This window comes from Heloderma suspectum, chromosome 1 (genome assembly GCF_057233095.1).
Source record: "Heloderma suspectum isolate Gila_16-S chromosome 1, 16-S_ref, whole genome shotgun sequence".
Lineage (NCBI taxonomy): Eukaryota > Metazoa > Chordata > Lepidosauria > Squamata > Helodermatidae > Heloderma > Heloderma suspectum.
Window position 1 is genome coordinate 209,552,226 of NC_139458.1, and position 13,377 is coordinate 209,565,602.

The window sequence follows — 13,377 nt, forward strand, 5'->3', positions numbered from 1 at the left end:
AAATTGGTTGTAGCAGCAGTGCAATTTATTATGTGTTAGAATGGGTTGTAGCTTTAGGAGAGCCTGCCAATTTTAGCTCTTGCAAGAGGCCCTAGTGGAACCCCTCCCCATCTCTCTTGATGTTGGCCTTGGAGCTGAGACAGTGTGCCATGCAGCTCCACAGTGTCTTCTCATGAACTGTAGAAATAAAAGAACATCTTGTGAAGGTACCTGACTCTATTGTGCATTGCCTGTTGAAGAGATCCTAGCAGCGGATTGTAAGGTGAGCAGGTCACGCCACCCACACTCCAATATTAACCAAGCCCTTCAACCCTGTGATGGCTTTTGGCCCAAAGGGAGCCATGGAAAGAACGAAGGGTGTCAGCTGTGGGTGAAAAGACGTTGTTTGGACACCAGGTTTACCCTCTGAGAAAAACAGAGGAGTAGATCTGGTATACACATTTCTCAGAGGCTAGATCTACCTATCATGGTAGACCTGGTGACCAGGCTTTATTGCTGCTCACTCACTACTGATGTGTAGCTCACTCTCCTGGCTGCTGTGGAAGGGATGGGCAGATGTCAAGCTTGTGGGATCTACTTTGGTTTTTATTGGAACCCCTTAGGTCCGCTAATCAGAGCCAGGTGCAAAAGAGTGCTGGAGGGGAGCAGTGGAGTCCGGTACCTGGTGCATCCCATGGTAACACATTTGGGCTATTACTGATCAGAGATTCTAACACAAAACTCTCAAAGCAGGCAGCAGAGCTGCAAAAAGAAGGAGTCAAAGGCAAACAATTAAGACATATTTGCAGGTGAGGAACAGTGAGGCTTACCACAAAGCCAGCTATGGCACAAGAGGGTTTTTTTTAACTTTCCATTTCAATTGCCATCGTTAAACTATTGGGAGTAGAACATAAAAAGAGCCATGTTGGCTAAGACCAAGGGTCCATCTTGTCCAGCATTCTGTTCACACAGTGGCCAACCAGCTGCTGGTGACAAACCCACAAATAGGACATGAGTGCAATAGCACCCTTCCACTTTTGTTTCCCAGCAAATCCTTGCTGATCTAGGCAAATCACTCAGAGAACTATCTTCTGCCCATCCTGCGCTATGCTACACCGCTCTCAACTCACTTTTGCAAACAACTGATCCATCAGAATTTGGGGGGAAGGGATGGAGATCTAAATATATAAATGAATAGAACTGGACAGCTTCCAACATTGCATTTTTAAATAAATGTAGATAAGCAACAGAAAATAGTTAATGTTATATAGCTTTGTATTGTGTCAAGAGATCCAGATACAATACAGATACACAGCCCACCTCTTGCACAGCTCCTGACACCTTTTCTGAAGTCTACACATATCGTACATGCACAGCTGACCATCCCAGGGTGTACAATGTACACTGTACATCTTCAGCCATTTTATGATCATTTCCCTAGACAAGCAAGGAATTGTAATGTGGAAAATGTCCCTAAGCTTTCATGCAGAAATGCAGTCTCTTAAATGTCTGTGAGTTCTTTTGGCAGTTGAAAGAAGGGGGCATTTCTAGTCATGCCCTCCCCCCACGAAATTTAGAACAGGGGAAAATCTGCCAGTTGGCAGTGGGAGGAAGGCAAACAGAAAAACAAAACATTGTTTGTTAAAAGTATGGCAGTATATTGTCTGCAAATAGTTTCCATTCCAAAACACTACTAACAGGATTATTTTGCTTTTAAAAAGATAAATCTGAGGGAAGATTACAGCATTCAGACTTACAAAGGCAACGAAAGTAATATTTGCATCTTTTCATTCATATTGGCGGTAGCTCTGGACAATCAAATCCTGGCTTCATATGCCAGGAGACCTTCAAACTTGGTGCACCCACACACAGCCCCTTTGCTGCTGTTTTATTCCTCCCTTTGTGTGAGCAGCGCAAAAACCAGGAAGCTGCAGTGAACCATAGTTTCCCATTACATCCAGCAGCATGGGGGCAGGATACAGGTCCAAGAAGCTCAAGCATATCCTGGCACATTAAGCCAGGATTTGATCGTTTGAACTGGGTTAGCGTCTCCCTCAGCTAGTACCAAAAAAAAACCTAGTACAAAACCAAACAACCAATTTAGATGCAATAAAACACGTTAAAGTTGGTTATTTCCACAGCTAATCAGTAAGGAAAATCTTGGTTTTCCAATATGGAATAACTGCAGAGGTTCTGGTGCAGAATGCGGCAGCCAGGATGCTGAGTGGAGTGCCTAGCCATCCAACGTTACACTGGTGTTGAAGCAGCTGCACTGGCTACCTATTAGCTACGAGCCAAGTACAAGGTCTTGCTGCTGGGATATAAAGACCTGAACAGCTTGGGACCAGGTTATCTGGCAGATCATCTTCCATGATACAGACTTGTGTAATCATTAAGATCATGGGAGGAGGCCTTGCTGGTTATACCATGACCTACGGATTGCCATCTCACAGCAACCAGGAAGCGGGCCTTCTCCATGATGGCACCCACCTTATGGAATGACCTCCACCCTGGTATTTAGGAGGCACCAACTAAGGCATGCTTTAGGCATCAAGTAAAACCCATTTCTTTACCTGGGCCTTCCCTGAGTGTGTTGCCCAGTTTTTAATTAATTAATTAATTAAATCTCTATACTGTCCAATAGCCAAAGCAATACAATTATGGTAATGTATTGGTTTTAATGTTTTGATTAATTTGTCATATAAATGTTTTAGCAGTTATTACGCATTTTAATGTATATCATAATGTATTTTCATGTATTCAATTTCCTTGTAAACCACTTACGGATATTTTTAAATATGGTCAGAGGTATAGAAATCTATTAAATAAATAAATAATATAACTACCTCATTACTAAAGACTCAATGGGGAGGTGTTTTACGTAAATAAATGTCTATTTAATAATAAATGAACTCACCTTGGTTTCCACTTCAGATCAAAGATTTTTCAAATCAAGGCAGAAAAGGCGTTTAAAAGAAATACAAAAGAAAGAAGACTATTAACTTTGGAAATATGTGGTAATCCAGAACTGTTAAAATTCCCACACATAATAGTTATGGCTTTAACATCTACACAGCAAGAAGCTCAAGGACTCTTACACTAGGGAGATTTCTATGCTGTCACTTAGATTTCTTGACCTGCCAATTTCCCCAGTGAATTAATTAATCTTACCTTGGTACTGGTGGAAGAACACGGGGTGGACACTGAAATGAAAACACAAATATACCTTAGTATATTAAAAACAAATATATATATATATATATAAACATTAATAGCTTTCCTCTCCTTAGCACATATTCAACAGCTGCATTTACAAATATAACTGATGAAGCACCATGTGATACCTGCAATCAAGCCATTAAACATTTACTAAAATGCAAGCATAGATCAAGCACTTTTAATTCACTGGCTGAAATATGCCTATTATTTATTAATTTATATCTTGCCTTTCTACCAAAGTACACAACTTAATCAAAACCAAGTACAAAATATAGAATATAGGCTAAAACTAAACAACAAAAATAAAACAATACACAATGTTAGAATAGCAGCACAACTCATAGTAAATTCAATCTTCTAGAAAAGCTCACCTAAATAAACCCACCTGGGCAATTGCACCAAGTTGCAGTATCTAATCCCAACAACCACCTCAAAATACAGTAACTATTGCGACAAAAAATGTTTCTTTTTATTGGCCTAATGTATAGCCTGTTGACCTGATAATTCTCTCAGTGAGACAGCTTAAGAATCAGTTCTTGTATTATGTAAGTGAACCAAAAGGAAAATTGTTCTGATAAATCTGATAAAATCTTTATCTAATTTTTTTTTTAAAAAAAAACCTGGAAGCATCTAAGGATGACAACTCAAATAGGACTCACCACTTGCTTCTTCCCCATATCATTTAAAGTCAGGGTCTGTGTGACATAAGACAACCTATTATACCTACAGTGACCTGTGTTAATTCTGTACTAAAAATAAACTTCCAATACACAGGATTAGCTGGAAGTGAACCTTGGCTCCACCTGATTTAGGGCCTGATGCTGCTTTTGTGCAAGCCCATGGTATTGTTGCTGATTTGCTACACACCTGCCAATCTAATACACTGATCTCATCTTTCAAAAGTAATGCTCCCTCATACTAACCACAGTGAAACTTGTGGGAAGAATAATTGTGACAGAATTGGACTTTTAGTTTTCTGCTCCATTTTTTTCCACTCTGAAAATTCTTAATTCTAAAATTAAATGTCATGTCATGGTTTTTTCTATACTAAAACTGAATAACAGGACTCTTCCATGCATTTACTATCACAGATTTATAAGCAAGCAGCTGGTCCCTCAAATAACTCCAATAGTATAAGTGCAACTGAAACTAAAGGGCTTTACAGTAAGAGTCTTGACACTGCTGCTCAAGGGAATGGTACTACCTATTGCTTTATTAGTAACTACTGTTAAGCAATACACTTACCAGATAGGGGTGGGCATTAGACACAAAATTCAGGTGTTATTCAGTGCAGAATCAACAAGCAGTGGGGGAGAGTGAGGCAGTGCACTTGCTCCACCACCCGTCCCCAAGTTGAAGGGATCACTCTAAAGCAGGGAGCCTTTTCTACTTGTGACGGTTCCCCATTCCAGAAGTTATCCCTTCAACTCATGTCAGGCGATGGGAACAGGGAGTGGGAGTGGGGGCAGAGCTAACGTGCTCATCCTCACTCTGCCCCCCTTGCATGTTGATTCTACACTGAAGTAGACGACCTGACTAGGGTGTTACCTGAGTGTACATTGAATTTCCTTCTAAGTAAATATGCACAGAATTGGGCTGCAAGCAATCAAAGGAAAAGTACAAGATATGGTTGTGGTAATATCTAATAAAACAAACTGGAGATGAAGAAAATTAGCTTTTATGACATGGAAAAGTTTTCCTTAGCTCTGCCATAACAAATGTAAGTAGAGTGGCTGTGAAAATACAAAATTCATTGTAGAAACAGGGTATCACTCTCAAAGATATCACTACATGGTGGTAAACTTTTTTTTTTCCAATGAGCAGAGGACAGGAAGGCCTGGCGTGCTATGGTCCATGGGGTCACGAAGAGTCGGACACGACTTAACGACTGAACAACAACAATGAAGTGGTTAGTGTTGAGACTAGAACTGGGGATGAATATCACTGGATGATCTTGACCCAGTCCCTATCTCTCAGCCTAACCTAACTCACAGGGTTGTTGGAAGGATAAAATGAGAGGGGAGAAACACATATGCCACCTTGAACTCCTTAGAGGAAGCGATGGGATAAAATATGTCTAAAATAGCATAATTTGTCCGATTTGTTACCTTCAGCTACAAGGGCTGGAGAATGACTCAAAAACTGAAGAGAATGAATGTGTCTCAAAAAGAAGTGATAATAAAATTGGAGGCTAACACATACGTGTCAAAAGGTGTTTCCAGACAAGGCCTCAATGGCACCATCACTATGCCTCATTCATGGAATTTTACAGCAGGGGAGGGGTTCCAGATGATATTACCTTCCACTTGTAAGCCTCCTATGTTTTCCCGCTGCTTCTTCTGTCTTTTTTCTTACCACAGAAAACCCATTAAAGAGAAAAATCGCTGTACAATGCCTTCTAATTGGTAGGAACCTTCTGTCTGGAAGCACGCAAAGGCACACTGTACCTGTTCTTTGTGGTGTCCCTCTGACCACAAATGCAAGTTGCGGGTTTAAACAGCTGTTAAACTGCACATGCATATTTATCAGGTGATGAGTGCAACATCAAGGGAGAACTTGCATGTGTGAATGAACCATCATGGGTCTCTGTTGTATGGTAAACCACTGCACATGAACTTCTCACCATATAGAGACAGCTGTCACATGGAGCAATGCCCATCACCCTCTATAGCAGTGGAGGCTGGTGGCTTCTATGTCAATGTGGTGGTGAATCCGCTGCAGGTTTCAATCAGAACCAGTCAGATCCCTAAAGATCTTCACACACTGGATAGCTCATTTAAAGATCTGACTGGTTCTGACTGAAATTCGGGGCAGATTCACCATCCCACTGACATCAGAGCCACCAGCCTCCACTGCTCCATACAGCAGGTATTCATGTAGAAACTCCTCCCTGGATTGTCACTGGATTCAAACATTCAGATATCAAGATAATGTGACATATTACATATCAAGGTAAGATCACATACAGACTCAACCTGTAAACGTCCAAGTAACTCCGAATTGCACAGAATACCCCCCCCCCCCGGGAACCCAAACAAAAGTTAGTTGCCACAGAAAAAGAAACAAACAGCATTAGCAGATGCTCTTAGAAAATAATACAAAGAACTCATACTGTGTGCATACTGCTGGATTACCCTGAAAAACACCTAAGGGTCGGATACGATGCATATTTAGGCAGGAAAAAAATCTGGCTGGGGAAGTCTGGGAGTTGCGGGGCTTCTTCTGTCTAAACATGCATAGGATTGCACCCTAAACTGATCAGTTCCATGGAGATCGCTGCGCAACTCAGTTGAAGCAAAAACGAGACGAGCCTTATGGCACCTTGTCTCGAAGGAACCACAGCACTTTCCCCCCCTGGCTACCACTGTAAAGTCAGTGATGCTAACGGCGCAATCCTACGCCTGTTTAGGCAGAGAAGAAGTTCTATAACCCCAGCATCCCCCAGCCAGCACGGATCGCGCCCTAAAGCGGTGCTCGCTCGCCCCAGACTGCCAAGGCGAAGGCGAAGGGAGCAGCATCGCCAGAGCGACCTCCCCTCTCCCTCGCCCCCTGCTCGGGCGAGGGAGCCGCACAGCCGCGGGCAGCTCGGCCACAGGGCGGGGAGTTCTGCGGCCTCAGAGCGCTTCCTCGTTCCTCCCTCACCGGGCGGACGTTTTCCATCCTGCCCCCTGCCTGAGGCAACTCGCAGGAACGGAGCCCGAAGGCCGCGCCTGATCTCCAAGGCGCCGCTGGAGACGCCGAGGGAAGAGGCGGGCTGGCGGAGGCGCCATTTCCGGGCGGGGAGGAAGGCAGGCGAGGCGAGGCTGAGCTTCAGCCGTGCTCCCGACTCCGCCTCCGCTGGCTGTGGAAGTTCTCTGCCGCCCTTCCCCGCCCGGGCGCCTCCCGCCTCTCCGCCCCCGAGTCTTTTGCCACGAAGCCCGGTCAGATCCGGGCCTCTGTCGCTTCCAGGCGGCTGGCCCGTTGCAGCAAAACCAGTGCAAGCTGGTGGCTACGATTTCGGTGCGGCGAATCCATTCTGGGTTTCCGTCAGAACCAACCAGAACTTTAAAGGAGCTATCTAAGTCCTGAGCCCTACCCCCAGAATGGTTTCAGCAGCTTGGATAGCTCCGCCAGAGTTCTGGCCGGTTCTGAGTGAAACCCAGAGTGGATTCCCTGCGCCGCCACAATTAGAGCCACCAGCCTCCACTGAGCAAAACGAGTGGATTCCCCGTGGCGCCGCGTGACATGCAACCAATTAACTGTGGCGGCGAGAGCTCACCAGTCGTGAGCTTTTGCCTCAGTTCATGGCAGTGCCTTGATACTCTGTGTAACAGTGGATCCCACCATGATAACAGTGCAACCCAATGCGCAGAAGTCAGTCCCATCAACTTCAGTGGCTTGCCTTATAGGCTGCCCTATACATACCTACCATTTAACTCATTGCGACTTACTTCTGAGTAGAGTATTCTTGCCAAGAAAACCCCATGGAACGTATCACAAGGCTAAAAGATATGACACCGGAAGATGAGCCCCTCAGGTCGGAAGGTGTCCAATATGCTACTGGGGAAGAGCAGAGGGTATTTCCAAGTAGTGCCAGAAAGAGTGAAGCGGCTGGGCCAAACCCGAAAGGACACTCAGCTGTGGATGTGTCTGGCGGTGAAAAGAAAATCCGATGCTGTAAAGAACAATATTGTTTAGGAACCTGGAATGTCAGATCAATGAATCAAGGTAAGCTGGAGGTGGTCAAACATGAGATGGCAAGATTGAACATCGACATCTTGGGAATCAGCGAACTAAAATGGACAGGCATGGGCGAATTTAATTCAGGTGACCATCGTATCTACTATTGTGGGCAAGAATCCCTTAGAAGAAATGGAGTAGCACTCATAGTCAACAAAAGGGTGGGAAAAGCAGTACTGGGGTACAATCTTAAAAATGATAGAATGATCTCAGTACGAATCCAAGGCAAACCATTCAACATCACAGTAATTCAAGTCTATGCCCCAACCACTGAAGCCGAAGAAGCTGAGGTTGATCGGTTCTATGAAGACCTACAACACCTTCTAGAACTAACACCAAAAAAAGATGTCCTCTTCATCATAGGGGATTGGAATGCTAAAGTAGGAAGTCAAGAAATCACCGGGATAACAGGCAGGCATGGCCTTGGTGTACAAAATGAAGCAGGACAAAAGCTAATAGAGTTTTGCCAAGAGAACATGCTGATCATAGCAAACACTCTTTTCCAACAACACAAGAGGCGATTCTACACATGGACATCACCAGATGGTCAATATCGAAATCAGATTGATTATGTCCTTTGCAGCCAAAGATGGAGAAGCTCCATACAGTCAGTAAAAACAAGACCTGGAGCTGACTGTGGCTCAGATCATGAGCTGCTTCTTGCAAAATTTCGGCTTAAATTGAAGAACGTCGGGAAAACCACTAAACCGTTCAGGTATGACCTAAATCATATACCTTATGAATATACAGTGGAGGTGAGGAATAGATTTCAGGGATTAGACCTGATAGACAGAGTGCCTGAGGAACTATGGACGGAGGTCCGTAACATTGTTCAGGAGGCAGCAACGAAATCCGTCCCAAAGAAAAAGAAATGCAAGAAAGCCAAGTGGCTGTCTGATGAGGCTTTACAAGTAGCTCACGAAAGAAGGGAAGCGAAAAGCAAGGGAGAAAGGGGAAGATATACCCAACTGAATGCAGAGTTCCAGAGAATAGCAAGGAGAGACAAGAAGGCCTTCTTCAATGAACAATGCAAAGAAATCGAGGAAAACAATAGAATGGGAAAGAGTAGAGATCTCTTCAAGAAAATTGGAGATCTCAAGGGAACGTTTTGTGCAAAGACGGGCATGATAAAGGACAAAGAAGGCAGGGACCTAACAGAAGCAGATGAGATTAAGAAGAGGTGGCAAGAATACACAGAAGAACTATACAGGAAATATTTGAATGTCCCTGGTAGCCATGATAGTGCGGTCACTGAACTTGAGCCGGACATCCTCGAGAGTGAAGTCAAGTGGGCCTTAGGAAGCATTAGTAACAACAAAGCTAGCGGAGATGACAGTATTCCAGCCGAACTATTTAAAATCCTAAAAGATGATGCTGTTAAAGTGCTGCATTCAATATGCCAACAAATCTGGAACACTCAACAGTGGCCACAAGACTGGAAAAGGTCAGTTTACATTCAAGTTTATGACTTGATAGGTATAACTGAGACTTGGTGGGATGACTCTCATGACTGGAATACAGCAATTGAAGGATATAACTTGTTCAAAAAGAACAGGAGGAACAGAAAGGGAGGCGGGGTTGCACTGTATGTGAAAAATACATATCTCTGCACAGAAATACAGGAGGAGGAGCTTGGTAGCCCCATCGAGAGCATCTGGGTTGAAATAAATGGAGCAAAGAATAAAAGGAACCTGGTGGTCGGAGTCTACTACCGGCCACCCAATCAAGGAGAAGACAAGGATGAAACTTTTGAAAAGCAAATAGCCAATGTTTTAAGGAAGCATGATGTAGTAGTAATGGGGGACTTCAATTTCCCCGATATTTGTTGGGAGACAAATTCTGCAAAACATGGCCCCTCCAGGAAATTCCTGACTTGTGTGGCAGATAACTTCCTCCTACAGAAAGTAAAGGAAGGAACTAGAGGATCGGCTATCCTTGACTTGATCCTAACCAACAGAGATGACTTAGTGGATCAAGTAGCAGTTACAGGAACTCTGGGGGAAAGCGACCATGCTGTACTTGAGTTCTTGGTTCTAAGGGAAGCAAAAGCCGAGTGTACTCAAACGCGTACCCTGGATTTTAGGAAAGCTGATTTTAATAAACTCAGAACAATGATCAGTAAGGTCCCATGGCAAGCAATGCTAGCGAGAAAAGGAGTCCAAGATGGGTGGGAACTTTTAAAAAAGGAAATTCTCAAGGCACAATCACAAACAATTCCAACAAGAAGAAAAGGTGGAAGACAACAGAAGAAGCCAATGTGGCTTCACAAAAAGCTTAGGGATGACCTGAAAACAAAAAAGGACACATATAGGAAGTGGAAAGAAGGCCAAGTAACAAAGGAAGAGTACAGGCAGGTAGCACAGAATTGCAGGGATGGCGTCAGGAAGGCTAAAGCGGAGAACGAGGTGAGGTTAGCGAGGGATGCTAAAAACAACAAAAAGGCTTTCTTCAGCTACGTGCATAGTAAAAGGCAGAGGAAAGAAATGGTTGTTCAGCTATTAAATAAGGATGGCAAAATGATAACAGAGGACAAAGAAAAGGCAGAGGTGCTCAATTCCTACTTTGGCTCAGTCTTCTCCCAAAAGAGGGTCTATGACCCCCCTGGCAAAGGCGAAGTACAGGCTGAAGGGGCAGGATTGCAGCTTGAGATCGACAGGCATATGGTCAAGGAACACCTCATTACTTTGAATGAGTTCAAATCTCCAGGGCCAGATGAACTGCATCCTAGAGTCATAAAGGAACTGGCAGAAGAACTCTCAGAACCGCTGTCTATTCTCTTTGAGAAATCATGGAGGACCGGGGAAGTGCCAGATGACTGGAGGAGGGCTAACGTTGTCCCTATCTTCAAAAAGGGTAAAAAGGAGGAACCTGGGAACTACAGACCAGTCAGTCTGACATCAATCCCTGGGAAAATTCTGGAGCAGATCATAAAGCAATCCATCTGGAAGCACCTTGACAACAATGCCGTGATTACTCGAAGCCAACATGGATTTGTCAAAAACAAGTCCTGCCAGACAAATCTGATCTCATTTTTTGATCAAGTCACCTCCCTTGTAGACCGTGGGAATGCTGTAGACATCATATACCTCGACTTCAGCAAAGCTTTCGACAAAGTGCCCCATGATATCCTGATGAGCAAGCTTGCTCGAAGTGGGCTAGATGAAACAACGATCCGGTGGATCCACAGTTGGCTACAGAATCAGACTCAAAGAGTGCTTATCAATGGGACCTTCTCAAGCTGGGGAGAGGTAACGAGTGGGGTACCGCAGGGCTCAGTCCTGGGCCCAGTGCTCTTCAACATTTTTATTAATGACTTGGAGGAGGAGGTGCAGGGAATGCTGATCAAATTTGCAGATGACACAAAATTGGGAGGGATAGCTAATACTTTGGAAGACAGAAACAAAATTCAAAGTGATCTGGATAGACTGGAGTGCTGGGCAGAAAACAACAGAATGACATTTAATAGGGACAAATGCCAAGTTCTGCACCTAGGAAAAAGAAACCAAATGCACAGTTACAAGATGGGGGATACGTGGCTCAACCACACTACAAGCGAGAAGGATCTTGGAATTGTTGTCGATCACAAGCTGAATATGAGCCAACAATGTGATGTGGCTGCAAAAAAGGCAAATGCTATTTTGGGCTGCATTCATAGAAGCATCGCTTCCAAATCCCGGGAAGTACTAGTTCCCCTCTACTCAGCACTGGTTAGGCCTCATCTGGAGTACTGTGTCCAGTTCTGGGCACCACACTTTAAGAAGGATGCAGACAAGCTGGAGAGGGTTCAAAGGAGGGCAACAAAGATGATCAGGGGACTGGAAACAAAGCCCTATGAAGAGAGACTGAAAGAACTGGGCATGTTTAGCCTTGAGAAGAGAAGACTGAGGGGAGATATGATAGCACTCTTCAAGTACTTGAAAGGTTGTCACAGAGAAGAAGGCCAGGATCTCTTCTTGATCATCCCAGAGTGCAGGACACGGAATAATGGGCTCAAGTTACAGGAAGCCAGATTCCGACTGAACATCAGGAAAAACTTCCTGAGTGTCAGAGCAATACGGCAATGGAACCAATTACCTGGGGAGGTGGTGGGCTCTCCCACACTGGAGGCCTTCAAGACGAGGCTGGACAGCCATTTGTCAGGGATACTCTGACTTGGATTCCTGCATTGAGCAGGGGGTTGGACTCGATGGCCTTGTAGGCCCCTTCCAACCCTACTATTCTATGATTCTATGATTCTATGATTCCAATTCCAAAGAAGGGCAACGCCAAAGAGTGTTCAAACTACCGCACAATTGCGCTCATTTCACATGCCAGCAAGGTGATGCTCAAAATCCTACAAGCTAGGCTTCAGCAGTATGCGAACCGAGAACTACCGGAAGTACAAGCTGGGTTTAGAAGAGGCAGAGGAACTAGAGATCAAATCGCCAACATTCGCTGCATCATGGAGAAAGCAAGAGAATTCCAGAAAAACGTCTATTTCTGCTTCATTGACTACGCTAAAGCCTTTGATTGTGTGGATCACAACAAACTGTGGCAAATTCTTAAAGTGATGGGAGTACCAGACCACCTTACCTGTCTCCTGAGAAACCTGTACGAGGGTCAAGAAGCAACAGTAAGAACCAGACATGGAACAACCGATTGGTTCAAAATTGGGAAAGGAGTACGACAAGGCTGCGTATTGTCACCCTGCTTATTTAACTTATATGCAGAGTACATCATGAGAAATGCCGGGTTGGATGAATCAGAGATCGGAATTAAGATTGCTGGGAGAATTATCAACAACCTCCGATATGCAGACGATACCACCCTAATGGCAGAAAGCGAAGAGGATCTAAAGAGCCTCTTGTTGAGGGTGAAAGAGGAGAGTGCAAAAGCTGGTTTGAAACTCAACATTACAAAAACTAAGATCATGCCATCTGGCCCTATCACTTCCTGGCATATAGAAGGGGAAGAAATGGAAGCAGTGACAGATTTTACTTTCTTGGGCTCCAAGATCACCGCAGACGGTGACTGTAGCCATGAAATTAAAAGACGCTTGCTCCTTGGGCGGAAAGCTATGGCCAACCTAGACAGCATAGTAAGAAGCAGAGACATCACCTTGCCGACAAAGGTCCGTCTAATCAAAGCTATGGTTTTCCCAGTAGTAATGTATGGCTGTGAGAGCTGGACTATAAGGAAGGCTGAGCGCCGAAGAATTGATGCTTTCGAACTGTGGTGCTGGAGAAGACTCTTAAGAGTCCCCTGGACTGCAAGGAGGTCAAATCAGTCCATCCTAAAGGAAATCAACCCTGAGTGCTCCTTGGAAGGACAGATACTGAAGGTGAAGCTCCAATATTTTGGCCACCTAATGCGAAGAGAAAACTCCCTGGAAAAGACCCTGATGCTGGGAAAGACTGAAGGCAAAAGGAGAAGGGGACGGCAGAGGATGAGATGGCTAGATAGCATCACGGATGCAATGAA

The 13,377-nt window shown here is 44.4% G+C and overlaps 1 protein-coding gene across 1 annotated transcript in view; it reads right to left on the minus strand.

The window, feature by feature from the left end:
• Window positions 1–6,944, minus strand: part of TMEM237 (transmembrane protein 237) — a 28,029-nt gene extending 21,085 nt beyond the window's left edge. Inside the window, exons 1-3 of the mRNA XM_084817963.1 lie at window positions 6,841–6,944; window positions 3,151–3,182; window positions 2,897–2,907 (exon numbers count right to left, since the gene is read on the minus strand). Of these exons, the coding sequence (XP_084674089.1) occupies window positions 2,897–2,907; window positions 3,151–3,182; window positions 6,841–6,858 (61 nt within the window). The 5' untranslated portion in view covers window positions 6,859–6,944. The remainder of the gene's footprint in view (window positions 1–2,896; window positions 2,908–3,150; window positions 3,183–6,840) is intronic.
• Window positions 6,945–13,377: the final 6,433 nt, after the last annotated feature.